This window comes from Pipistrellus kuhlii, unplaced genomic scaffold (genome assembly GCF_014108245.1).
Source record: "Pipistrellus kuhlii isolate mPipKuh1 unplaced genomic scaffold, mPipKuh1.p scaffold_m20_p_7, whole genome shotgun sequence".
In the NCBI taxonomy this organism is placed as follows: Eukaryota; Metazoa; Chordata; class Mammalia; order Chiroptera; family Vespertilionidae; genus Pipistrellus; species Pipistrellus kuhlii.
The window spans coordinates 44,378,074-44,405,890 of NW_023425573.1; the positions used below are offsets into that span (position 1 = coordinate 44,378,074).

The window sequence follows — 27,817 nt, forward strand, 5'->3', positions numbered from 1 at the left end:
GAGCCAGGAAGTCCTGAGTGTGAGCTCAGCTCTGTCACTGACCAGTGGGATGACGTAAGGTGCCTCTTCCAGACCTTTCTGAGAGTCAGTTTTTCTGTCTTGGAGGTAATGATGCTTCTATACAGAACAGTTGTGAGGATACATAGGGTAGATATTTAAAAATACTTGCCATATAGGAGCTCAAAAATGTGAATTGCTACCCCACTCCCTCCAATTTAAAATGGCATATTTTACTAGTTTCATAAACACTTAAAACTCTCCCTATTTCTATGAATGGACTTTAATTTGAATTAAAAAAAATTAAACCAACTATCATATGCTGATAAGTGGTGGTTAGGTGGTAATAGTGGGTTATGTTAGTTCTCCTTTTACTATCCCAGGGAGTGTCTGGTAAGGACTCATGGGTTGTATATTTGAAAGAAGTAGAATTGTGCCTCCTGTGCAGACCTGTTCCAGTAGACAGAGGTGTCATTGCCGTAATGTTAGTGACATGGTGGCAGGACTGTGTCACTTTTCATCATCACTGAACTTAAGGTGCAGAGTGGGTATAAATACTATCAGTTCAACAAAGACAATTTTTAACAAAATAAAATTGGGCTCCTCTGGCACTCACCTGCTACTGACCTTTCTTCTGTACCTTCGTCTGTCTGTCTGTCGCAGTCACATCATTGTTCTTGGGTTTCATATCTTGTGGTAAAAAGTCATGTGCTCAAGGCTCACCTCAGCCAGTCCACCTGCCTTTTTTGTTAGCGTATCCAGTCCCAGCTTGCTGCTGTGGACAGTTTGGTGTACTCACTGCCTTCCACACACACCAATAAAAATAAAAACAGCCGTCAGCTGTTCAGCACTGATTACACATTCTCTTTAATCCTCATAAGAGCCCTGTAGGGTTGAGGGACAAGTTGGGAGGAGGAAAATTAGGCTTGGAGAAGATAAGTGTCTTACCCAAAGTACACCACTAATGTCAAAGCACCTCTCTAATATCAACTGAGTGCTCTCAGGTTGCCAGTCGGTCCATGTTCCGGAATGAGAAATCTGAAGCTTGTAGCTGAAGAGCTGCCAGTCTAGGATCTGCTCACAGAGCGGGCTCCAGCGTCCATCACTGCCGTGAGCACCTGGACTGAACCTGCAAGAGACAGGGCCGTGCCCCATATCGCTTTGTAAACTACAGCCCTCGGTCCACATTTGGCAGTGAAGGCAGATTAAAAATAGCTGGCTGGTTAACAGTCTCAGACTCCTGCTGGGCAGTCTTAGGGCTGGTCTCCTGGCTGTGCCCCAGCACCCCAAGCCAAATCGAGAAAATAAGCATCTCTTCCTGGCAGAAAAAGGAAGCAAGACCTTTGGTAATTTCAGATATTAAACCCTCTGAGAGGATAAAGATTTTCTCTCCCTGTAGGATATTAAAAATGCTTGCTCTTAAGACAGCTCCAAAAGAGAAATTAAAAATCCATTTTGGCAAAAATAGCATTGTTAGTAAGTGATTATAACTTCCTACTTGGACATCCAGAGTTGGACATATTATACATTCAGTTGTATTTGTGAACATGTCAGGAATAGTATCTCTCCGTTTCAGAAGTCAAATTAGTTTAGGTAGTTCTGTCAAGGTTCGAAAAAAAATTTTTGACGTTATCATTCTAAATGCCAGAGAGAACCTCCCCTTGAGATCCCAAGTGAGGTCTCTCTCTCTCTCTCTCTCTCTCTCTCTCTCTCTCTCTCTCTCTCTCTCTCTCTCTCTCTCTCTCTCTCTTACACACACATACACACACACATACACAAGTTGTAATCTGCAAACCATCTTATTCCTCTTTTTTTCCACCCACCGGGAAATTGAGACTCCCTCTGCTGGCTATTTCAGTATATGCAACTTTTTTCTGGCAAATTATTCTAAGAAAAGTGAAACAAAGGAAAACATATTTGGACATTCAAAAAGCTAGGTCTTTGGGATGCAAAAGCATTTTTATGTTCTGGTGTTCAGTTTTCTAACACTTGCATCCACGATGTTCTGTAGAAGTGGCAGCTTAAAGGAGCATGCACCTTGGATGAGGACAGCGGAGGGAACAGGATCAGGTAGGATCCCAGGGACAGGTTCCATGCTCATGCTGGCTCTGCCAGGGACCAGCTGGGATCCTGGGCAAGTCACACCCTCCCCAGCCTCAGCTTCTTCACTGGTAAAATGAGAGGATTTTAGTGGATGTTCTCCAACAGCCCTTCTAAATCTTACATTGTAAGATTTTAATAGCATTGATTCCATTTCTTTCACAGGAATATGTGCTACCCGTGTTTTACACTGGCATAAAGTAAATATCTAGGAAAATGAAGCAAAGGTAAATTACAAAAATGTATACAAAGCATTTGTTCCTCATGCTGTCACAGCATGGGAATATTAGGTTTAGAAAGTGATATTTTGTTTGCTATTATAAGTTTGTAAGATAATACCCTCACATGTCCCAGAAAGACTGAGAACTGCCTGACTCATTGATTTGGTGAAAATTTAAATTATAAGATGCACCATTATTTTATATGCTTCTAATTAAATTATGACAAACCATTGATGGTAAATTACATCTAAGTTTCATGGAGGTTAACTGTGAGAAAATATGCTTATAGGAATCTGTAAGATAAGGTAGTTCTTAATAGTGCTTCAGCTGATGCCAGCCAGCTCAAGAATTGAACAGTGTGATGTGTCCTGGCTTCCAATAAGTCTCTTTTCTCCCCTTGTGCTATCCCCTCTGTCTTCTAAACACTCATCCTCTCCTCTTCAACTTGTCTTTCTCACCATGTGAGACGGTTTTTAACTTTTCTGCTGAGACATGTCTGGTGGTTATTCTGGGAAGAAATGATTGCTTAAAAGGTGAAATGAGACACTGGGGTAAGACTGCGTCCAACATAAGCATGACCAGTGGGTTTTTGCTTTAAATATGAATACGCATCAACACTTGCGAAGGTCTTTTCACTTCGAGGATGGATTAGTCAGCACTGGCATCTTCTCTGGAATTGAATGTGTTTCAAGAACACCAGGCTTCAGAGAACACTCCTTTGATGGAGTCATTGGACGCTTTCAGGTGGGATTTGTGATCTGACCCCCTTTATTATTCATATTGGATTTAGGATCTAGGATAGCATTTATATATTCATATGTTTATGTGTGTGTACCTCTACATCCATGGTTTAGGATATTTCTGGACTTAGTTTTTAATTTGACTTCTTTCATGATGAAATTGGAGCTGTGTGGTGTGTGTTTTCATTACTTTCTTTTTGTTTTTCTTGACCACATAGCAGAGCAAACTGAAAGAGCTTCCAATTTCTCTTTGTAACATCTCATCCCCTCTAGGGAGAAAGGAGGCCCAGGGAAGGGACAGTCTGCAAGGCTCTTGGCCTGAGGTAAGGATTGCAGGAAAGTAAAAAGCAGAGTAAGGGAGTAGAGTAGAGCAGAGGGGCTCTGAGGAACTTTCTGGGCCTCGCTGTCCCTGCGTACGGTCTTGCTTCTCCTGGTTGGAAGCCTCGCTGTGGCATGATTTGGCCGTGTCACTGGTCCAAGCGGCCAGGTGTGGCTATGCTAAGTCCTCTGTCCTGCCAAGTGTGGCATTTCCAGTAGTGAGGCCTGGTCCTCTTTGGCCTGGCCTGATGCTGGCCGGGACACGGATCCCTACCCAAAAAGGCTCCTATAAGGTCTATATGGGCCCCAATAACCCAGGTCTTTTCATCCTGAATTAGTTCCTCTCTTCATCCAGTCATGCCCTGTGATTTTCCTGTTGAAATGTGGTAACATGGGAATGTACGCAATTCAGTCTCTGCAGAGGAGGCATGCGAGTGATTCATCTGGTGAGACCTTGAGGATTGCAGACTAATAGGAAGAGCCTGGGCCAGTGGTGACTTTTGATGAGACCGCATCACCAAAACCCCAAACTGCCTGCCTCTGGTTTCGAATGTGAGAAAAAACTACATGAAACCTAAATTTTGTGGTAGTTTTTCTGTTACTTGTAGTTAGACTACTTCCTAAATGATTAAATCATCATGTGGTTATTGATCTTTTTTTTTTTTTTTTTTTTTAACTTCTTTGTGATCATATGCTTGTAAAGCTATCATTTAACAACATAAGCACCCAGCCTGTTTTGTCTTCTGGGTGGAAAGTATAGTGTCATTCACCAGTGACTGACTGGGCGCTTAACATGTTATATATATTGTAATTCTATGTTTTCATTCATTGAAAAAGGGTACTCTGTCATTTATGTATCTAAAAAACGATCTCTTATTGTGGTGGCCCCCTCTCTAGTTGTCACTGATGGAAACCCGTGTTCAGCAGTGCTGGGCCTTTAAAGATGCTCCTTCCATAGGCATCTGTGATTGCTCAGCTGGTCCTCATGACTCGGTCCCTCTGATCTTGGCATAGTGCTTTGTTTACTGTTGTCTACATATTTTTGCTCTTTCATTCCTCGGTATCTTTGCTCATAATATTTGTCCCACTCAGATATCCCCCTACTTTCTTTTTTTGCATTTTCACAGATTCCCAGGCTTGAAATGGACCATCGAAGTCACCTGGCCCACCTTTGTTTACTTCACACATTTCATGGAACCTTGCCTGTCTTTTCTGTTTGGTCCATATGTTTCTGCCCTTCTTTAGTTTCCAGACCTTGCCTTATCCAGTTTGGCTCAGTGGATAGAACATCAGCCTGTGGACTGAAGGGTCCCGGTTCGATTCTGGCCAAGAGCATATGCCCAGTTGTGGGTTTGATCTCCAGTAGGGGATATGCAGAAGGCAGCAGATCAATGGTTCTCTCTCATCATTGATGCTTCTATCTCTCTCTCCATCTCCCTACCTCTCTGGAATCAATAAGAAAACATATTTAGAAGTTTTTAGACCTTGTGAAGTTTTAAAGCTGCTATTTTGGAATCCCTAATGTTGTTTCTACAGGGCTACCCATGATGGTTTCACTCATCACTAAAATAACACGTTTGTTTGTGCACTATGTGCCCAGAGCTGTGCTAACTGCTGGGGATATAATGGGAAGCAAACATCATCCCTGCGATCATTCAGCCTCCTGAGGTTGGTGCGTCGTAATTACAGAGTCGCACACCTGCATATGTGTAGCAAAGGGCCTGGACCTAAACTAGGAGAGTCACTGAGAGTTTCCCGGCAGAAATAATGGTTTCTCTGAGTGGGGCTGGGTAGAGAAGGTGGAGAAGCGGTGTTCCAGCAGAAGGTGGAAAGAGGTTCCAGGCAGCAGAAACAGTCTGTGCAAATGTCCTGTGACGGGAAAGAGCATGGCTGTTTCAAGAAACTTGAGAAAAAGTATGGTTAGAGATCGAGAATGAGAAAGGATCCTAGGGAATAACGTTGAAAGGGGCCACGGGGGTATGGAATGGACCTGTCTGTGTCAATCAATGTATGTATTATTTATATTGATGATATGTTTTGAGTTAATATAACTAATTGGACATGTACTGCTGTAGGTGAAGTAAAGTGTATTGTTGAATATCACTTGTTAGAAAGAATTTAAGGCGCCTTACTACTTGATTTCTCTAACCTATATACTGTTTTACTCTAGATGAGTACTTGGCAGCTAGCAAACTAATTCAGGATGGTAGTAGGAAACAACAACTTTTCTTGAGCTTTTAGGGTCTTTTGGAAAACTCTTTCTTAAAAAACACAACATTCTGTTAGAGATTTGGAATAAGTACTGATGACTATGTTATTTTCCATTCTCTTCAAGGGAACACAATAAGTTGCTTAATTCAGAATATCTGAGATGTTTTCTCTTATCTTAGGACTCTGTGTTCCGTATTTAAAAGAATGTAAAAACCCAGGGCTACTCTGACCTCGATGTAAAAATATTTCATATGATTTAGGCACAGTTGCATTTATATTAAAATAATAGAGAAAAAACAAAACAAGCATTAAAGAGCTGTACAAATAAGCTCTATTTTGGGATATAGTTGAGAGCAAGTTTCTGTGATCCTTGTTCCTTATTTTCTATTATCTATAAATAATAGATATGTGTGTGTAATTAATAGATATAATAAATGAATGACTTTTTTTCTGTTTAAAAGTTATATATACTTTTCATCATGTTAAGATATTGGTATTAAATATGGTGTTTAAATTATTTTAAGTTAAATAATAAATAACAAGAGTTAAATGTGGTACTTAAATGTAGTTAATGTGAAAAATAAATTTATGACTTTAAAATTGAAACTTTGACCAGAAGGTAATCTTGTTTCAGTAGCCTCTTTCTTCCTTCCTTCCTTCTTTCTTCTTTCATATATTTGTTTAATCAATGCTTTTTAAAAATAAATTTATTAAGGTGACATTGGTTAATAAAATTATGTTTCAAGTACACAGTTAATTCTATTATACATCATCTATATATTGCATTGTATTCCCACCACCCAAAATCAAATCTTCCATCATCATATATTTTACCTCCTTTATCCTTTCCTACCCCTCTTCCCTCTGCTAACCACCATACTGTTGTCCGTGTATATGAGGTTCCCCCCCCCCCCACCCCACTGAATGATTATACCTCTTCTCTTTCTCCCTTCTCTGGATAAATGGGGGAAGCTATCCAGTAGCTAGATACTTACCTTTGGATCCAGTGCCCCTTCCTGCTTGATGGCATTGCCAAATGACCAGATGAAAACCCTAAATACCTTTTAAATACCCTTGCATGGGTCAGGTTGGAAAAGGACGTGGCTCTCCCTGCCATCACAGTCCTGGGGTCTGCAGGGAGGAGGGGAAAGGCTGACTGTTTAGCCCTCGCCCAGGGCTTTCCTAAGGCATTTCACACAGTCTGTTCTGAGAACCAGAATTTCCTGTGAGTGTAGAGTTAAATACTTGGTGTGCTTTGGGGGCAACGTGATATATTTTGAATTGACTTTCAAAATGAATCTCTTGATTTTTTTCAGAAATGGCCTTTGTCTTATTTTTCAAATATTCTCTGTCTTTTAGTCTCAAGACTTCAGAGGCCTCGAGATTTTTCCTGAAAAGTTAACCTGAAAAGTTAACCGTGTCTTGCTGCCTCTATATTTGAACGTTGTTGTGTCTACTGTTTGGGTTATGTTACTCTTTTATCTCTTGCCTCCACTTAATTTTTAAGGAGGGCAGTGTAGGGGAGTTGGGGTAGAAAGTGTATCAACTGCCTTGATAAGGAAGTCAGCCAAAACAGAGGTCTGCTCCGCCCTCATTCCAGCACACCCCCTGCAGCGGCTACTCTGTCTGTGTATTGCCTTCTCCTTGCTCTGTGCCATGTGCTTCCAGAGCAGTTTTTTAATCTGTAAACCACTCCAAAGGCCAAGGTTGCTCTGATAGCCAGGATTGCAGCGACACGCAAGGGCTTCCAGAACACAGCCTGTATGTCTACACGGTTGGCTGTCCTTGGGTGCTCTGTTTACGCTGGTGGGATGTTGTAGACAGACCTTATCAGTGCATGTCTCTTTTGCTAGCCAAGTGTTTGTCCTCCGATGAAACAAAGGGAGTTTTTCTCTTTCTTCAGGGTCTAGGCAGTATTTCTTCCTGCCGGTATACAGTTTCAAATGATCTTGTGGGTACATTGATATGATTAATATTCTTCTCACCCGTTTTTTTACTGTATAAAGTAAGCTAGGAATTGGGGCTACTGAACTGGAAATGTATAATATCCCTTTGTTAAATAGCATGATGATATGATCTCCCACTCTCTGTTCTACCTCTCAGTGTATAAAGAACTCAGGAGACAGGTGCTTGGCGATAGCGATTCTTAAGAACAGCCCTGCTATTTGGTTTTTACATGATCACAAAAGCTTTTAACTTCGTTTTAAAAGTATTTAAGTCTTGTAGCCTTTCTGGTGACTTGAATTTCTTCTCACATAGGAAGTTTTAGTGAAGTGATACTTTTGGCAAGAGGCACATTAAACTCTGTTAGAGAGTTAAGGCTTGGATTAACTTTCTCTTTTTCATAACCTTTAAGGAGAAATAAATAGGAATAGAGTGAGACTTTTAACAAAGGCATCCCATTGGTAGTGAAAGGGATTTTTCAAAATTACCAAAAAGATCTAAGAGATGACAGGGACTTACTACCATGGAAAATCAGCCAAAATATAACTTTTTATTTTTATTACAATTCTTTATTGTTGAAAGTGTTATATATATATATTGCCTTTTTAAACAAAATATAATTTTATTATTCACAGATGAATGTATATTTTGGATAAATGTCAGAATTAAGTAGGATTTTTTGAAGAGTACGGGTTTGAAAAGTATTACATTTTGCTCTCAGCAGGTGTTATTTATTTAAAATGAGTTCTTGTTCCTATTCCAGACATTTAAGTTGGCCTCGCTCTTCTAAATTTATGTGTCTTGATTCTTGGCAACTTATTTTGTTCAAATTTGTACCAGCACGGTTTGAAGAACATACTGGCTTTCTGGGTTGGTTGGAAATCCTTTTCATTTCCCCCATTTTAACCTCTTGCTCTGTCCTTTCCTCTTCATGAATTTGGCATAGGCTTCAGAATGTTTTCAATGTTTCATTTACTTAGCCCCTCTGATGTAAAAGATAGAGCATGAAAAACAAGAATCATGCTCCTGTTTACTGTAAGAAAACAAAGCAGAGTCAGGAAGGGCAGGGAACCCTTTTAGCAGCCACCAGGTCATTCCTAGCCCCCCAATTTCCTGGTGTGGAATGTGTAGGTGGTCTCTGAGGGAACTGAAACCATGGCTCACCTTTGCCTCTACGATGGAGCAGCCCAGGCTTGGATCTGCTTGTCCTCTCCGGAGTGGTCATCTTCACATTGCTTTTGGCGGGAGCAGCCTCCAGTGCTCGGTCCAGTCATTATCAGCATGGATATAGACAGCATCCTTTAGAGGCCCACCCACAGGCTGCTCTGTCTCTAGCACAGATGCAGACACTGAAGGTGCACTCTTAAGAGCAATGGCATATCCAGATGCAATCATGGGAGACACTGAGATTCCAAATAAATCTTGGGATCTTAGGGACCCACGTGTATTAACTACAAAATAAGTAAACTGAAATGAAAGCTCAGACAATCACATCTGACTAAAATTCAGAACTGCCTACTAATAATTGGTAATATCGAGCCAATTCTGACCTGGGATTATTAGTATGAAAAATTACATATGAGTTGTTCATTGAGAAGAATTTTATGGGAAATGCAAAATGGAATGGGCTTATATTCCACTTACAGTCCCATGGCCACAATTAATTGCAAGGGAGAAAAGAAAAAGGATTTAGTGAACTTCTAGCAAGTCTTTGGCAAAAATTCCATACCTGAAATAGAGAAGCCTTTTCAAAAAATTTGATTTTCTTTACTGCTTTTACTGTTAGAGTATATCTGGGAAGAAATCACCCATGTTTCTTGGATTATTTACAGGGTTTAAATACCGCATAGAAAATTTAAACTATTGATAAGAGATACAGAACTTTTGAATAGACGAGAGTGGTAGAGAAAGGACATCTTCTTATAATTAATTTAATTAACATATAACATTATATCAATAATAGTGGCTAATGGCTTTAAATGGTCTTTGGCTTCTGGTTTAGACATGGAAGGAAAAAGTAGAAATTGTTGGATAAAGTGATTTGACACATGTTATAAACAAGTCTTGGGATAAGTAATCATTCACTTAATGTATAAATAAATTAGATGTTGAGCAAACTGTATAATTTGTAAACAGCTCTACCAATAAGTTTGATGACTTCCTATAATGTTTCTAATGTAATATTTTACCTTTTTTCTTATTCCTACCTACACAGGTAATTAAAATCTACAGTGAAGATGAAACCAGCAGGGCCTTAGAGGTGCCCAGTGACATCACTGCCCGAGATGTGTGCCAGCTGTTGATCCTGAAGTGTCATTACGTTGATGACCACTGCTGGACTCTTTTTGAGCATCTGATTCCCCTAGGTCTAGGTAAGGATACAGAATCATGGTCACATCATTGCTTTTCTGTTCGGTATAGTTTAGATCATATGGCAAAAATTTTCTTTGGATATAGAAAAATAAAAGAAAATAATGAATAATTCTTTATTATTTTTGGTATTGGCAGTTGAAAGATGGAAATAAAGATAATAGTATTACACATTTACCACCCTTGTTTTTTAAATAATGATTTGTGGGAATTTTAGAGCTAGAACCTTGAGTCTAAATTGCTGGAAGGATATATTTCATAATAATTTTTAGTAGCACAATTAACACTTTTAAAGAAGTTCATAAATAAACTGTTGTTTGGATTATTTTTTGAATTGATTATAGGACAGATATGGGAGTATCCACAGTGGTGGTTCTTTTTAAGGGAGCATACACCCTAAACTTTTCTTGAGGAAATAAGTAACTCCTTCACATTTTAAAATCATAAACATAATAAGTAACCTTTAAATTTTGCATTTAAAATGCGTTGTTGTATTGTGATTTATAGAGGGTTTTTGTTTATTTTTTCCAAATCTTTTAATGAGTTATAAATTTTTTTATCTTCTGCTAGAGTGAGACAGGATTGGCAACAATTTTGTCTCCCCCCTTTTTTTGTCTCTCCTTTCTTATTTTTGCATTTATCAGTGTTAAATAACATGTTCCCATAATAAGTAGATGAGAAAGGAAAAAGTTGGCAATGCTGTTCAATGCTTTGAATTCTGCATTAATTTCCTGCGGTTACTATAACAAAGTACTACAAACTAGATGGCTTAGAACAACCAAGTACTTACTCTCTAGCAGTCTGGAGTCCAGGAGTCTGAAGTCAGTATTGCTGATTCTTGCGCTGAAAGGAAGGTATTGCTAGGGAGGCACTTCCCCTGCAGGCTTCAGCAGAGAATCTGTCCCTTGCCTCTTCCAGCTTCTGGGGGAGCTGCCAGTCCCTGGCTTATGTCTGCATCACTTAGGTCGCCAACTGTCATCACCATGTTACTGTCTCCTCTTCTGTCTTTCAGATCTCCCTTTGTCTCTCTGCCATAAGAACAGTAGCATTTAGGGTCTACCCAAATAATCCAACAGAATGTCCTCATTGCAAGTTCCTTAACACAATCATAGCTGCAAACTCCTTCTTTTAATAGCATTCATAGGTTCCAGGGATTAAGGTGTGGAGATTTTATACACACACACACACACACACACACACACACACACTCACACACATAGAAGGGGGTGGGAGTTAGACATAAACTCCTTTGCATTATATGTCTAAAAAATTTTACTGATAAATCATCGAAGTGATTTTAAAGTGACAGCTACATCATTTCCTTCCATTTGTTTAAAGAATTGAGAGTTGTATACCTTAGTCATGAGTCATTCATTTTCTTGCAAAGCCAGCTACCAATATAAAAAGTGTTGCCTTTGTTTGATGCATAGTGGGTGTTTACCCAGATCATTAGCCAAAGTAAGGTTGAGTTCAGATGAGAGGCTTACCTTTGATGAAATGGAGTAAAGATGATGCTGGCAGACAAGGCAGGTTCTGCTTTTTAAAGATGTTGGAAAGTGATAAGTGATTCCTCTAAAACTCCCTGCATTGCCTGGACCCTTCAGAAAGTGTTTGTGGACTTCCCGTTTGAAGACTGTTGTCTTACGACATGCCAGAACCTCGGGGAGAAGACAGAGGGAAGCCTGTGGGGAAGAAGCTGGTGGTAGTCAGACAGTGTCCACAGTGATTCTGAACCCCAGCCCATTCTCCCCCCCCACCCCCCAGTCACAGCTGATGGTCCATGAAATACAGTATGTCAGCTGATCTTGACAGCTGAGCATGCCCCTGCCAACAACACCTGAATTCTGAAGGCATATGCTACATTGGCCCTGCCATGTAGTCTCACCTTCCCTGGGCAGAAAAAGCTCCACCTGTACTTTCTTCATTGCCACTTGTGACTAATTTAATTCTATTCATGATAATTCATCTTCTAGAAACAGGGTGCTAACTCTTAACTATTACCTGCCATCTTCCAAACCGTTTCACTTACTTATGCTTGTCAGAACATAGCTCTTAATTAGAATAATATATAATTGCAGTATTTTAGACTCTTACATTTTTCTTCATTTTTCTTTTGGTGAGACTTTAAAACACCTTTTTTTTTTTTTTTTTTTTTTTTTTTTTTTTTTGTATAGTCACTAAAATGTATCCTTAACAAATAGCTTGAAGTAATAAAAATCTATACTGTAAATCAGCAGTTTTCACTGAGACCAATGCAAGTTATATTAGGGAATAACATGCACCAGTGTTTAAATGTAGAGGCTTAAAATGGAACACTGAGAAGTAATTCAAGCTATATACTAAATTAGATTTGTAGGTATCAAATTGAAATAAATTTCTCCATTACTATATTTTCTGGAAACTACTGAAATAAAATCAAAGGTGTGAGAATATTGTCTCATGCCTTCATCAACCACGCATTCGACCAAAGTTCATGAGAAAAAAAATTTAATTCTAGAGCTTCCTTGTATTCTTTTTGTTTTTTACGCCAATTATACTTTACAACAGTAAAAAAAAAAAATTATAGATATTAATGCTACCCAAATGGTAATGTGTAATTGATTTACCAGCTTCCATTTCTTCATCTAACAATATAGCAGCATAACCTTGGCTGGTCTTCCTCAGCATAAAATATAAAACCGAGGTGTTTATTTACACACATTTAATTTGCGCATGTGTGTCTGTAGATTCTAAATACTCTTGTAATATCCATTCAATCTAATAGTGATATTAAGTAACTTTTTCTTCATTTACATATTCAAATTAATGCAAAGAACTAGAACAGGTTTTTCCTACATAAGGGGATATGAAACGCAGATGCTCTTTGTCAGTAGAATGAAGCACAGGCACCATCACCTTTAATCTGCCTTGAGAGCTACTGATATAAAGAACTAAAGACAAATGATTTGCCAACATTTTGATGACTAGCTTGTCAGCTCTGTATATTGTTGAGAAGACACCCTTGATATCTTTGTGATTGACACAACAAATTTTCAATAAATAGAATTCCAAAAGAGAGGGGTGGTATCTGTTATCTAAGAAAATATATATGATTTTTCAATACAAAAATAATTCAGCTCATTGTAAGTACATGAGAGACAACAATGTCAAGAAAGAAGCAATATTATCCATAATTTTACAACATTGAGATGTTGATAGTTTTAGCATTATCTCTAATTATACTATGTATTCACTTTAGTAGATTACTTCTTTTTGTGTTTGGGTGTACTACAAAAACATTCTGGGTATTTTAATTTCCCCTCCCTCTTTATAGATTTTAAGAAAACCTAGGAATTCTCCCTGATTTCGCTTCCCCTATTGCCTTCCTCAAAGAATTTAGCAAATATCTATATCTTGTTTTGTACCAAGCACATTCTGTGTGTGGATCCTGGCGACATAAAAAAAAAAAAAAAAAAAAAAACAAAAGACAAAAAGCACAGCTTTTGAGAGTTTACATTTGAACAGAGAGAGAAAGATAACTAAAATGTGTAGTCCCTTAGGTCAGTGATCAGCAAACTCAGTCAGCAGAGTCAAATATCAACAGTACAATGATTGAAATTTCTTTTGAGAGCCAAATTTTTTAAACTTAAACTTCTTCTAATGCCACTTCTTCAAAATAAACTCGACAGGCTGTGGTATTACCTGGAAGAGCCACACTCAAGGGGCCAAGAGCTGCATGTGCCAACCAGGGCCTTAGGTGATGATGAGTGCTGGGGAGAAGAGGAAGGCAGGGGAGAGGGACAGAGTGGGAGGGGAGTGGGAAAGGAGGAGAACCATTTTAAACAGAGGCACCAGGGAGAGCCTCTCTGACAATGAGACTTTTGAGCAGACACCTGAAGCACACAGCAGCTGGCCTTGCAGTAAATGGAAGAAGATATTTCTAGACAGAGGGATCAGCAAGTGGAAAGGCCTGGATTAGACAATGTGCTTGTGTGCAGGAAGCCACCAAGTGGTGGGTGTGTCTGGAGTAGAGTCAGTGATTTGGGAAGTAAGGGGAGGAGTTCATGGAGCTGCCATGGAGCATGTCAGTTCATTGAGGTCTCATAGGGCATGGAGGGGACTTGCACTGAGTGAGAGGAATAGAATTGGAAGTTGGAGTCAGAGAGCAGTATGAGCTGATTTGGTTTTAACAGTATACTACTAAGGAGGCCAGAAGACAAGTTTTGGCCTTTTGGAGACTGAGCAACTTAGTTTCGTATTTACATCTAACTCCCTATGGCTTCCTGGCTTGGTCATTGTGCCCATCTCTCATTTCTGCTAGTTGTGCAGACACCACTGTGCCACCTTTGCACGGCGATTGGCACACTTATGGGGTTTAGTGTTTGCAAGGTCCTGAAGCCAATGGGCAAGAACATTTCGACTTATGGGACAGAGGAGTGTTGAGGGTTTTCTGCACTTAAGTTCACTTCAATGTCAGAGATAAGCTTGGGAAAGTTTCAGAAACATTCTGTATTGCTAGTAAATGTTGCTTCTGATTCCTTGAAGCACATTTCGAATTATTAAAGCTAGAAAGACATTCAAAATATAGTATATTTATGGATTCTAAAGTCTGTATTCAGAGTCTTTTCTGTGGCAAAGGAAACTTCAATCTTCTTAGTATTTTTAATATGAATGTATATGTGTGATAGCCACCATTAATGGGCATCTTCCACATTGATCTTGATAGATGGTGCTAATACTCCAGCTCATTGCAACCCTGCAACATATGTTATTTTTTTATTTATTTTTTTTTAATATTCATTGTCCCCATTTTGCTTATAGAATACAATGACTGAGTGATGAAATACCTTGCCTGGAGTCAAATATGATAGAAATCTAAGTTCTGTCAGATTCTAAAGTGTATGTGTTTTCTATGGAAGCACGCTGGTTTCTCCTCACTCCAAAGGGTCAGGCAAATGTTCCTGGGACTCCATGGTTAGTTTGTCTCTGTGGGACTCTCCATCTGTGTCTCTCATGAGTGCTAGAAATATAAGTAGAAAATGTGAAATTTTGAACCCTCCAAAACATTTTCAGATAAGTCTTCCTTACAGAGGCAGTATTAAAACTATTGGGATCAAACTTGAAGCACCAATCAGAAAGAATATATGCACTCCTTTGTTCACAGCAGCATGATTTACAATAGCTAAGATCTGGAAATAGCCCAAGTGCACAGCAGCAGATGAGTGGATAAAAAAGCTGCAGTATATTTATACCATGGAATACTATGCAGCAGTAAAAAAGAAGAATCTCTTACCCTTTGAGACAGCCTGGAGGGACCTGCAGAGTATCATGCTAAGTGAAATAAGTCAGCCAGAGAAAGACAAGTATCATATGATCACACTCATATGTGGAATCTAAGTAACAAAATAAACTGATGAATAGAGTGGATCCAGAGATATGGGAGCATGGAACAGAGTTCAGGGAAACTGGGAGAGGGTAGGTGGGTAGGAGGTAATCAAAACCTTTTATGTATATATGCATAACCCATGGTCACAGACAATAGGATGCGGAAGGCCTGGGGAGAGGGTGGCTGGAGGGAATCAATTTGGGGAAAAAGGGGGCATATGAAATACTTTCAACAATACAGATTTACATATATATAAAAAAGAAACTATTGAGATCAAAGTGATCCAACTTGGTTCACTTGATATCAGCTATTTATTTTGACTGGGTCAGAGGAGCACCTTGGAAATGACTTGTCCATGAATTTATACACAACATGAATGGTGATACGCTATTTGTAGCTTTGACTACAATATCAATAGTTCACAGCCTCTGCTCATAATTGCGAATAAATACAGCTGAGAATTTTAATAGGCAGACTAAATCATCAAAGGCAGCGAAACATCCTGATTTTGTTATGCATTGCCGATGTGCCTGATTTTGGATCATGCTCTGATGAGTCTGTGGCTGTCTACACGTTTTCAGAGGCATTGAATTTAAAATATCAGCATGTCGACGGATATTTCCCCTTCTCGTGTAATAACCACGTTTTGTAACTGGTGTGTTTTCCTTCACAGCCACTGAGTGTCACTGTAGTCCCCCAGATGGAGTGCCCAGCTTTTACAATCATTGTTAAGAGGATGGTGGGGAGGAAAACTCCAGTTTTCAGTCCTCAGGAACTTAATGGGGTCCATGTTTGTGTTGCTCCCGTTCTGATTCCTAATTGAAGCCATGGTATGAAGCAGTGGCAATTAACACAATACCTCAAGCGCATACCTCTAGACTCCTCGGGAAGAAAAATTAATTGTATTTCGGTGTCCTTGCTAGGGACAGCTAAGATTTCCATTATGAATTTCATCGTGGAGTGGCTTTAATAAGCAAAATGAATGACTGGAGGCTTTTAATGATACCATTTTTATGTGTGCAGCTAGCCCCACGTGGTCTCTTTAAGACAGAGCGTTGCACAGTGGTGGGGAGGGAACTCTGCACAGCCACCTGCTTTGAAGCTGCTCCTTCACTTCTTTCTTTCTTACAAAAAGCAGCTCAAGTGTTCTGTTCTGTTGCGTGGAGCTGCTATGCAGTTGTTCTTTCTGTGCTGTGTGGAATCTACCAGCCATCAGGCTGTGACTACCCCCATCACCAGCAGAAGTACCTGTGAGGCCTTCAGGACTCGCGGCACTGTGCCTCCCTCCCTACGGAGACTTCTAGAGCCCTGACCCAAGCTCTGGGAGACATGGTGTCCTGATAGCACATAAGGTTAGAGAATGTGAAACTAGCAAAGAGTGCCCATCACTAAATCTGCCTCCTGGTCCTGCTGGTTTTTCTTCTCACTCCCATTGCCTGAGTTCAGATCTCATTGTCTGTATCCCGTTATCCCGTTTTACACACCTTCCTCTTGCCTCTGCTTATTCCCAGTTATCCATCTGCATGAAGGCCTGGTTCTCCTTGCATTAGGTCCAAGGTCCTTTGCAGGGCCCTGGCTGCTCCTTCTGTCCCCAGCCTTGTGTCTCACCCTTCCCTTCTCCCATTTATTTATTAGAGAACTGCCTATAGTTGCCTGCATATGTTATGGTTTCTGTTCCTTGATTTGCTTGCTTATGCTGTTGAAATTCTCAGGAAGTCTTTGTCACTCATCTTTACCTGGCTAATTGCTGTTCGTCTTCCCAGGATTACTTGGAATTTAATATAAAAACGAGTGGCCTGATGCATGAATGAAGATTCATGCAAGAATGGGCCTTCGTTCCCCTGGCTGCTACACTGCCTTCCCTCTGGAGCCACCTTTCTGCTCTGGCCTGGAGCTGCCTTTCTGCCTTCCCATGCTGCTCAGAGGCCCGGAGTGGCTGGGATGATGTGGAATGCCTGTGTCGTCGCCATGGCGATGATGCAGGTACCCCACTCCATCACCAGCTGCTAGGCACCTGCATATGCAAATTAACCTGTCATATTTGTTAGGTTAATTTGCATACTCACTCCTGATTGGCTAGTGGGCATCGTGAAGTATGGTCAATTAGCATATTACTATTTTATTAAGTAGAGATATCAATAAAGTTTAACCCTTAGCCTTTTCCTAAAAATGCATAAGAGTACAAGGTAAGAAGAAAACCCTCAATTCTCCAAGCTTACTGATAGCTAACCTAGAGAGAGGAGAGAGAGGAAAACAGTGGGAGCCATTCTGTGCTCGGATTTCTGAAGTGGAGTGGCCCTTTCTATGAGACAGTGGGTAGGAAGACACATCTGCTTTTTCCATGTGCCCAGACCTTGGGCACAGACATTTGCTGCTCAAAAGCTGTTCCTTGTGGCAATCAGGATACTTGTTGGCATTGACCCTTCTCATGCATCCCTTAGGAAATTGCAAATCCCCCATATATCAGATTGGCGTGGAAAACACTAGGAACAGTAATGATGAACGGCATCCTGGGAGTGATGCTTCCACGATACATTCTATTGATGGGCATGGGAGATAAGAAATTTGGACAAGAAATACATATCATTAGGCTGCTTAAGTAAAGATTATCTATTTGTTTATTTTTAATGATTCTTCATTGTTGAAATTATTACATATGCTCTCCCTTTCCCCCATTGACCCCCTCCAGCTTACCTCTGCCCACCCAACCCAGGCCTTAGCCACCCTATTGTCTGTGTCCATGGGTTATGCATATATGCATATAAAATCTTTGGTTGATTACATCCACATACTCTCCCCACCTTCCCTCCGTGATTCCACAATTTCAAAAATAAAATCTAGTGCTATAATAATAGGGGAATGTTATAAATTTTGTATACCCATAGGATGTAAATCACGCAGCTTCTGCTTATCTTTTTGGAGTTCTTTTGATGATTGATATGGGCTAATATAAAATTATAGTGATGTTGATTGAACAAAAGTACATATTTTAACCAAATGTAGGAATTGTATATGTATTTACTAGTATGTACATATATGTTTACACGTATGCAGCATTTTCCAGTTATATATATGTGTGTATATAATTACCAGAGAAAAAGCAAGATGCAAATACACTGAAATGTTAACTGCTTTTTCCTGATTGACAGGTTTCACATGGATTATGATTATCGACTGTTTGTGTTTTTCAAGTTTTCTGTAATGGAAATGTATTGTTGTAGTAATCAGGGAAAAGGGAATAAACACAATTTTGAAGAGATTTTTGAAGAGGTTTTTAAAGACTTAGACATCTCCCAGAAGTCCCACATTGGGGCAAACTACCTGTCTTCTATGCTGCTATAATGATCTTCATAGTGCTCATATTATTGCAACGAGACAGTAATTCCATGAGAGTTGGAACTCTGAGTAAACATAGATGTTTGTAACCCAGGATTTAGGACAAATAAATGACTTTTGAACTAAGCTCTACTAAACTGGAAGGTACTTCTATCGAACAGTTCAAAGGGTGAATTATAACGTATACAGAAGGCAGAGACTTAGAAAAGAGATCAACATGCTGGGCCCACAAGGAAATTTACTCTGAGTTTTTAAGCATGCGTTAGGTGACTTAGAATTCATAGGAGCCATTTCTTAACCCTTCAGGTATTAGCAGTCAGCCCGAGATAATATGCAAGTATATGCGAACCCTGCGGGAAAAGAAGGCTTTCTTTGAATACAAGTTGTGATCAGAGTCTGGGTTAATATGAGGACTATTTCGATTTGCTGAGGAATTATCCACCGGCTTTTATACCATCAAGCTGAAGTATCAAGCTTTCCTCTCCTTGGATTTGGGGAGCTGAATCTGGCGTGGCAATTTTCCAGGGGATCTTGTTGGTATTAAGCAGTTTTCTTAGGTTAAGGAACCTCTTAGAAACGGAGCCCTGTTTTATCCTTTGCTTCTGCAGTTTTTGTTTTGCTTGGTCAGAGGCTGCTCATTTTTATCTGGAAATAAGATTGACAAAATGTGTGTAGTTTCTACCTGGCACAGAGAGAAGTACAAGGACCATTTGTCTCCTGGAGTTTCCTGTAACAAAGGTATCCAGAGAATTGTTTTCTGGGTGAATTAGAGGTAAAAGCCACTCTTGTTTCTTCTCTTATCAAGTGACGAGAAGCGTAGGAACTCAGGTTTCTATTTGAGCCCCACACTGTACTCTCAGCGGATTCAGCGAAGAAATCCAGCAGGAGGTCACAGGTGAACACTTTCCATTGAGGGTTTTTTTTTTAAAGGACTTTCAAGTTAAATGAACTGTTTCAGAAGGAACTTCTTTCTTTTCTTCTTTTTTATACGGAAAACGTTTCTGAAAATTAAATAAAAAACAATTATATGTAGTTATCATTATTTGTTAGTTTCATTCTGTTACCATAATACTACACCGATCTATTAGAAACAGATCTAGATTGATATGCTGGGTCTTATTTGCATGTAGTGTTTTTGTTGTAGAATAGATTTTTTTTTTCTCTTTTGGAGCCTTTCTTTCCTCCTTTTTGGCTGTTGCTGTGTTGAAGTGATTTAAGAGAGCTTCCCTCCTATTTTCTTTTACCACATAGGAGTGGTATTTGATCCTTGTAATTCACTTTCCAATGTCTAAGAAATACTTTTTTAAATTAGAAACATTAGAAAATATAAGTGTATCTTTGAAGTTTTAATAACTTATTTTAAAATAATATTTTAGATGGATTTATGAAGTTTTAAAAATAAGATTTTAAAAATAATCATGATGAATTCATGTGAAAATTACTTGGAGACGTTTTTCAAATAGTAACTCAAAAAAGTATCTGAGTTCATTCTGGGTGATAGTTTCTAATGTCATTGTTTTGAAATGTTCCAACAAAGAACCTCCTAGTTAAGGAATTATTTGTTTTATTTAAATGTTTCAAAAAATATTTTAAATTACTAGGATTTCTTAGTTGGTTAAAACCTGCTTGGTTTTTGAATGGGGCTAAAGAAGAGTAAAGAGAAAGTGCGTTTTAAGCCATCTAGACTGGTATTTTGTTTTGTTTATTCTAGACACCTCATGTAAATGGAGTCAAACAGTATCTATTCTTTTGTGTTTGTCTTATTTCATATAGCATAATATCTTTAAGATTCATCCATATTGTAGTATTAATATATGTTAGAATTTAATTCCTTTTAAGGATAAATTTTCCATTGTATGACTGGATTTTGTTTGCCCATTCACTTGTTGATGGATATTAGGATATTCCCACGTTTTGGCTACTGTGAATAATGCTACCATGAACATTGGTGTACGAACATATGGTCTAGTCCTGTGGTCGGCAAACTGCAGCTCTCGAGCCACATGTGGCTCTTTGACCCCTTGAATGTGGCTCTTCTACAAAATACCATGGCCTGGGCGAGTCTATTTTGAAGAATTGGCGTTAGAAGAAGTTTAAATTTAAAAAATTAGGCTCTCAAAAGAAATTTTAGTCGTTGTACTGTTGATATTTGGCTCTGTTGACTAATGAGTTTGCTGACCGCTGTTCTAGTCTATGCTTTCACTTCTTTTGGTTATGTACTCAGGGGAATTGCTGGAATCCTATACAATAAAAGGTTAATATGCAAATTGTCCCCATGGGTGGGAGTTCAACCTACCAGAGTTAGACGTGTGCTGACCACCAGGGGGCGGTGCAGAACATGGTGGGCATCTGTGATGTGGCACTGGCAGCAGATGGCAGTGGAGGCACTGCAGGCTCAATGGGCCCCCATGAGAATGGGACCACAGCGGGATGGTGGAGCAGGTGAGCGGGCAGCACCAGGCCAATTGGGTGTGAGCAGGGGCCCCAGTTGCCCCACTGTCACCCCACAGTTTGGCCCTGATTGCCGGCCAGGCCTTGGGACCCGACTGTGTGTGAATTTTGTGCACCGGTTGTTTAATATTTTTAGGATTTTCCTTACTGACTTTGATTTTATACAAACTTTGTGTCTGAGGAGGTAGAAAGTCTAGCAGTTAGGAATGAAGTGTGACTGAAAGCAGCTGTTGCTGGATATTTCACTTCAAGGAACTTGACAGACATGATGGCTAAAAAGGGGAGCATGAATTAGTTTAGAGCCGTGGTTGGCAAACTGCGACTCTAGAGCCACATGCGGCTCTTTGACCCCTTGAGTATGGTTCTTCCACAAAATATCATGACCTGGGCGAGTCCATTTTGAGGAAGTGGCATTAGAAGAAGTTTAAGTTTAAAAAATTTGGCTCTCAAAAGAAATTTCAATCGTTGTACTGTTGATATTTGGCTCTGTTGACTAATGAGTTTGCCGACCACTGGTTTAGAGAAAGGGAAAGAAAAGAATCAAGCCAAGGACTGCATCTTAGGATGGAGAAGGAGCTACAGGAGCTAGTCAATGAGACAGGAAAAGAGCAGTCAGAGCTAGGAAAGGAACTGAGTGTTGATACACACGTAGCTCAAACTCATCCATATTCATTGAGCACTCTTGCAGGAACTTCCTTTCAAAAGAATAAGCTTCTATTTAAGTATGACATTACTTTCAAGGGTTTGGGTGTTAGAGGTTACAGATCACTATTGAGTGTTGAATTTCTGAGACACGGATACTTTCAAAAAGGTCCCAGAAAAAGCAGATTCCTTACTTGGCTGTTCTCTATTTCCTGTTTTGCACCAGTAATTTCACAGTTTCTTTTATACCATTTTATTGCAGTATGACATGCCTTAAGAAATGTGAACAAACCATATGTGGACAACTCAAGGAATTCTCAGATATTGCATATACCTGAGTATGCACACCCAGATTGACAGCATATTTCCCATGCTCAGTGTTTCCCACCAGACCCCCACATACTCACCCACTATCTGCATTACCTTGATTTCTGACACCATAGGTTTATTTTACCTGTGTCGAACTTTATGTAAGTGGAATCATGTACCGTGTTTCCCCGAAAATAAAACATCCTCCGAAAATAAGACCTACTTACAGATTTCCTTCTGAGTGAAATATAAGGCATCCCCCCGAAAACAAGGCCCCCCCCCCCCCCAGGCTCTGTCTCAGAATGAAAATTAATTTACCTTAAACTGGTTGCTAGGGCCACCCCGACTGGCGTCTAGCAACCAGTGACTTTCCCCGGAGTCCTGATGTCACTGCTGTGTGGAGGTGGAGCGGAGGTCAGAGTGAGCAGTGAGCGCGGGGCGGGAGAGAGGAAATTCAGGAATTGGATTGTTATGATGATGTTCCAGAAGATGATGACATGATTGTCATTGAATAAATGAGTAAGTTCTTGATACTGTAGGATTCACAGTTTGTCTGGTTTGTGTTGACAACTACTGTACTACCGTACCGTATTCAGGTAATAAATTTCCTTTATTTTAATTTAACAATAAATGTGAACCGTATTCTTCTTCATGGAAAAATAAGACATCCCCTGAAAATAAGACCTAGCACATCTTTGGGAGCAAAAATTAATATAAGACACTGTCTTATTTTCGGGGGAAACAGGGTAGTATATATTCTTTGTGTGTGACTTCTTTTATTTAATATTATGCTTGTAAAATTTATCCATATAGCTGCTTATTGCTGTAGTATATATTCCACTGGATGCTTTAGATAACTTATTTGTTAATGCTCATGTTGAGAAGCATTTGGGCTGTTTCCATTTTGTGGCTATTATGAATAGTGCTGCTAAGAATGTCACAGTTTCCTATTAAATAGGTATTTTGCACCTTATGTTCACTGCTTTAAAGTTGTCATCGCTTATTTCATTTAAGTGACTTTTCTTCTAAGTGCCTTCCCATTCTAGCTAATTATCTTCATTGTTAATACAATATGTATTTCCCTGAACATTAGTTTGAAAGTATAAAGTGCCACAATAAATTAGGTTCCTTAAAAATGTTTTGTACTTGCATTAATATTTTCCTTTTAAAAGCATTTATTTTAATTTTTCTTAACTATCCAGATTTTGTATCTGAAATGCATATTGAATCTGTCAAAATTTTTCTTCTTTTCATGGGCTGAATTATTCATCCTGGAGGAAAATATTTTAATTTTGGCAGCATGATGAGTTGGAGAAAAAGAATAACTCCCATATTTTTAATGCTGAATTGTTATCAAACTTATATTATAATTTAAATAGCAATAAAAGAAGGTTCACAATTAGCAAAAAGTACATTGTGATATTTTATGTCATTTTTTCTCTTCAGGTTCCAGTCTGCTTTGGTATAAAAATCAGTTATTACTAATTCAAAATTGAAGAAATTTTTATCAATCCACCTATTTCAGAATTGAGTTGAAATTTTCTATCTTAAGTAAAAATACATACATAATATATTTTATATATTTGCATCAATCTATATATCCATATGTATATTTGTCTCCCTAGTTATATTTTTATTTATCCATCCATCTATCCATTGACATACTAAAACATTCTTTACAGAAAGAATAATAGAAGATCATGAGCTGGTGGTTGAAGTGCTATCTAACTGGGGAATGGAAGAAGAAAATAAGCTATACTTTAGAAAAAATTATGCCAAATATGAGTTTTTTAAAAATCCAATGGTAAGTGATATCCCCATTAATAGTTGTGGAAAATAAATAAATTAGTTGTATTTTATTTTAGTTTATGTGAATAAAAGTGTTACCATAAATAAAATGTAATTCCCTAATTGGTAACTTGTAGGTAAGAATTGTGGTCCTTTATAATTTCCGTCATATTTCTTCTTACTCTAACATTGATTAGTCAACATCATCACAGAAATTTATATACATGTTTTTAAGAACTCTTGCTTCTTCTTGCTTTTAAAGAAAAAAAATTCTATACATTTCATTTAGAGAATAAACTATTAGATATTATCAAGGAGGTTCCAAAATAATATAATTTAATACTTTTCAGAGAATTTGGGAAATTTAAAATATATAATTTCTAAAGTAAAAATGAACTGATGATTGTTGGAAGTGTTGTAAATTAAACCAGAAATTTTAAGATGGACATGAATCTGGCCCTGGCAGGATAGGGTAGTTCAATTGCTTAGAGTATCATCCCAATATGCCAAGGCTCAGTCCCTGGTCAGGGCACATCCAAGAATCAACTAATGAATGCATAAATAAATGTAACAACAAATCTCTCTCTCTCTCTCTCTCTCTCTCTCTCTCTCTCTCTCTCTCTCTCTCTCCCTCCCTCCCTCACTCCCTCCCTCCCTCTCTCCCTCTCTCCCTCCCCTTCTCCCTCCCTCCCTTTGTCTTATCCCTAAAATCAATTTTAAAAGATTGACATGAATCTTGCTATTGCAAATTATTTTGTTTTCAGTGCAGTAATCACTGAGCAAAGTATTGTAGAAATTAAATAAAGATCAGTGCATTATTTAGGAACAATTGTTTTCATTGTAGTACTCTTTAAATGATAATAGATGAATGTCACATTCTAATGAAGACTAGGGATCTGGAGAAGTCAGAATAGCCTCTGGGATTATTATTTAAATTGTGTATGTTTTTTCTGCAGCTGTAGTACTTTAACACTAGGTTTTGGAAAATTGGATTGAAATAATTCTTTATGGGGAATATGTGATACTAAACATAGATAGAATATTTTCAAACCCTGAAAGACTTCTTTTTTATTTGAACCTATTAATAAAAACATTATGATATTTAATAAAGAAAATAAGAGTTCTAATAAAAATTAAATAGAATTGGAATTTGAAGGGAAACTTATTTTCTTATTATGAATCTATAAAAAGCAATAAGTTAAAAAATATGGTTTAGTGTTTATTCTGAGTTTTATCTATTTTTTAATAATGTAAACAGGCTATACATTCATTTTGTAGACCTATATAAGTGGTTCCCAGCAGAGGTGGTAATTTGACAACATCTGGTGATGTTTATGGTTGTCACAAAGAGAGTGGGGAGGGCTTACAGTGAGCAGAGGCCAGGAATGCTGCTAAACATCCCACATTGCACAGGACAGGTCCCTCCCCCCCCATCACGTAGTATTATTAGACCAAATGTTAATAGAACTACTGTTGAAAAACCCACTCTAGAGGAAGTAATCTGTATATATAAAAGGCTAATATGCAAAGTGTCCCCTCGAGAGTTCAACCGGGAGACCGGAAGTTCAATCACTTGCTATGATGTGCACTGACCACCAGGGGGTGGCATTGAATGAAAGAAGGCTCTGGTCAGGTAAGGAGGGCCTGGCTGGCAGCCAGGTAAGGAGGGCCTGGCCGGCAGACAGAAGGAAGGCCCCAGCTGGCAATCAGAAAGCCCTGATCAACTGGTCAGGCCTAAGGACCCTACCCATGCATGAATTTTGTGCAGTGGGCCTCTAGTGTAGAATATTTTGCCAAACTTATCTGATCATAAAATTATCTGAGGAGTTGGGGAGTGCTTATTAAAAACACAACATCCAGGACTATCTAGAACTATGGAATCAGGCTCTTCAGGAGTGAGTGAGGCCTGGGAATTCCTATGTCAAACAACTACTCTACGTGAATTTTATGATTAAACAAGTTTGGAAAAACAGTGAGTGGAAAGAACTGGATTTTTGCTCTCTAGCTCTTCTACATGGTGGGCTGTGACTTTGACTATATCTTTTACTTCTATGAGCTTTGACTTTCTAAAATGGAGACGCTAGTCCTTTAGCACCAGCTAGAGTGGTTGCAGGACTCAGGGAAGAGATGCAGGAGCAGGCACTGTCCTGAGGGAAGTGTTTTGTGTAAAGTGAGGTACGGTATGCACATCTCTTTATGGTCATCATCTGACAGTGTTTGCTACTCTGGATCCTACTCTGACCATTTCATTAAGCTACCTGAAGGCAGGGTCCAGGGACTGGCATTTTTAAAAGCACCTCATGTTTTCAACACACGGATGTAAAGAACTTTTGCCTTAGATTACAATGGTCATAATTGGATCTGTTTTAGCACAGGTTTGGGGATAATGTAACCTGTATCTTTTTGTTAGTATTTTTTCCCAGAGCATATGGTGTCTTTTTCAACGGAAACCAATGGTGAAATATCCCCCGCACTGATTTTGCAGGTAAAATACATTTTCATTAAAATATTTAAGTAATAATAAAGGGTAACTTTTAGGTCCATATTTATAACTGTCCAGAATTTGAAATGTTATGCCTTGAATGATTACTTTTTGCTGGAGGTAAAACTGAAAAGAAAAGATCAAAATCTGGATAAAGAATTTCTTAAAGACATATGTACTACTATTTGTAATATTTTAAACAATAAGATAAAATTTAAAAAAAGAAGTTTTTAAATCCATAAAGGCTCCTTATTATTCTTCCCAGTTTGGGCCAATTATCAAAGAATTTCAAGCATTTAACAAGTATGCATCATGAAAGGAAACTTGCAGTTTTGCTCTGTGATGTGTTTAAAGATTATGTTAGTCTTTTGAAAAATTAAAATTTCTAGTAAAATGTAGTAATTTTACTAATAGGTATTTAGTACTAAGGTTTATAATAAATGTCCTCAATGCTATTTGTAATAAAATACTTAGCTATTAAATAGAAGAGAAAAAATTATCTAGAATATATCTACTTCATACACTAACATTTGTAATACCTATGATGGAAATACTTGAAATCTTAGCTGAATTAAGAGTATTGGTTATTTAATTAAAAATCTCCTAGGTTTTGCACTTGATTTCTTTTACACTGACTGTAACTTTAGGTGATAATTTCCCAAGTCATTTTCATTATAGTAAAATAATGGTTTTAGTTATTTTATTTTATTGTTGATAGATTAGTAGAATTTACTCTAGCAGCTCTGGAGTTATTACCAGGTTGAGGTTGAGCAATTTCTTTATAATGGGTCATGTTTAATCTAAGCCCTGAGCATCTCCAAGCCCACTCAATATTTTCTGATCTTAAATGAAGAAAACTTTTAATATTTTCAATATGGATACTACTTTAAACATATTGATAATGACATATATTGGATATGGCAGATTCATTTTCTGTGAGCTTCTTATGAGGTTATATTTCATTTTGCACTTCAAAATATTTTAAAAATATGATTAGTCTCAAGAAATCTTTCTTAAAGCTACTTACATGCTACAGGGTTTTCACAGATGCCCCATCAGAATATGAGGGGGAATGGTAGCAGCAATGCCCAGCACCTCAACTCTCAGCCAGTGGGATAGACAAGGTGGTGGGTTGGAGTTTTTCTTCCACCTCCTTTCCAAAATTCTCCTATAATGTAGGTCTATTACTTTAATGTTAAATTATAAAAACAAGAAAAACCAAAGCCGTGGAATCAGATGGTTTTTGCATTTGGCGCTGACCTCTTCTGTCCACTGAGGCGATGTTCCCAGTTTTTAAAATGTTTTTTCCTTTTCTACTGTGACCTCTGTGATCCCCTTTTAAAATTTTAATTGGTTTGCTTTAATAACTTGGAAAGCACTCAAACTAAAAATTGTACTTGCCTGTTTTGCATGTCAATTAATTAATATCTGCAACTCATTAAATTTAAAAAAATTAGTAATTTACTTAAAAAAATATAAATATCTACTAGTAGCCTTTCCTTGAGTAGCCTTTTAAAATGTTCCATTGTTTTAGCTAACAATT

At 38.4% G+C, this 27,817-nt stretch overlaps 1 protein-coding gene across 2 annotated transcripts in view; it reads left to right on the forward strand.

Moving 5' to 3' along the window:
• Positions 1-27,817, forward strand: part of GRB14 (growth factor receptor bound protein 14) — a 98,633-nt gene that overhangs the window by 49,659 nt on the left and 21,157 nt on the right. For both annotated transcript variants that reach the window (XM_036421851.2, XM_036421850.2), the window contains 3 exons: positions 9,747-9,903; positions 23,687-23,808; positions 26,203-26,277. In XM_036421851.2, the coding sequence (XP_036277744.1) occupies positions 9,747-9,903; positions 23,687-23,808; positions 26,203-26,277 (354 nt within the window). The remainder of the gene's footprint in view (positions 1-9,746; positions 9,904-23,686; positions 23,809-26,202; positions 26,278-27,817) is intronic.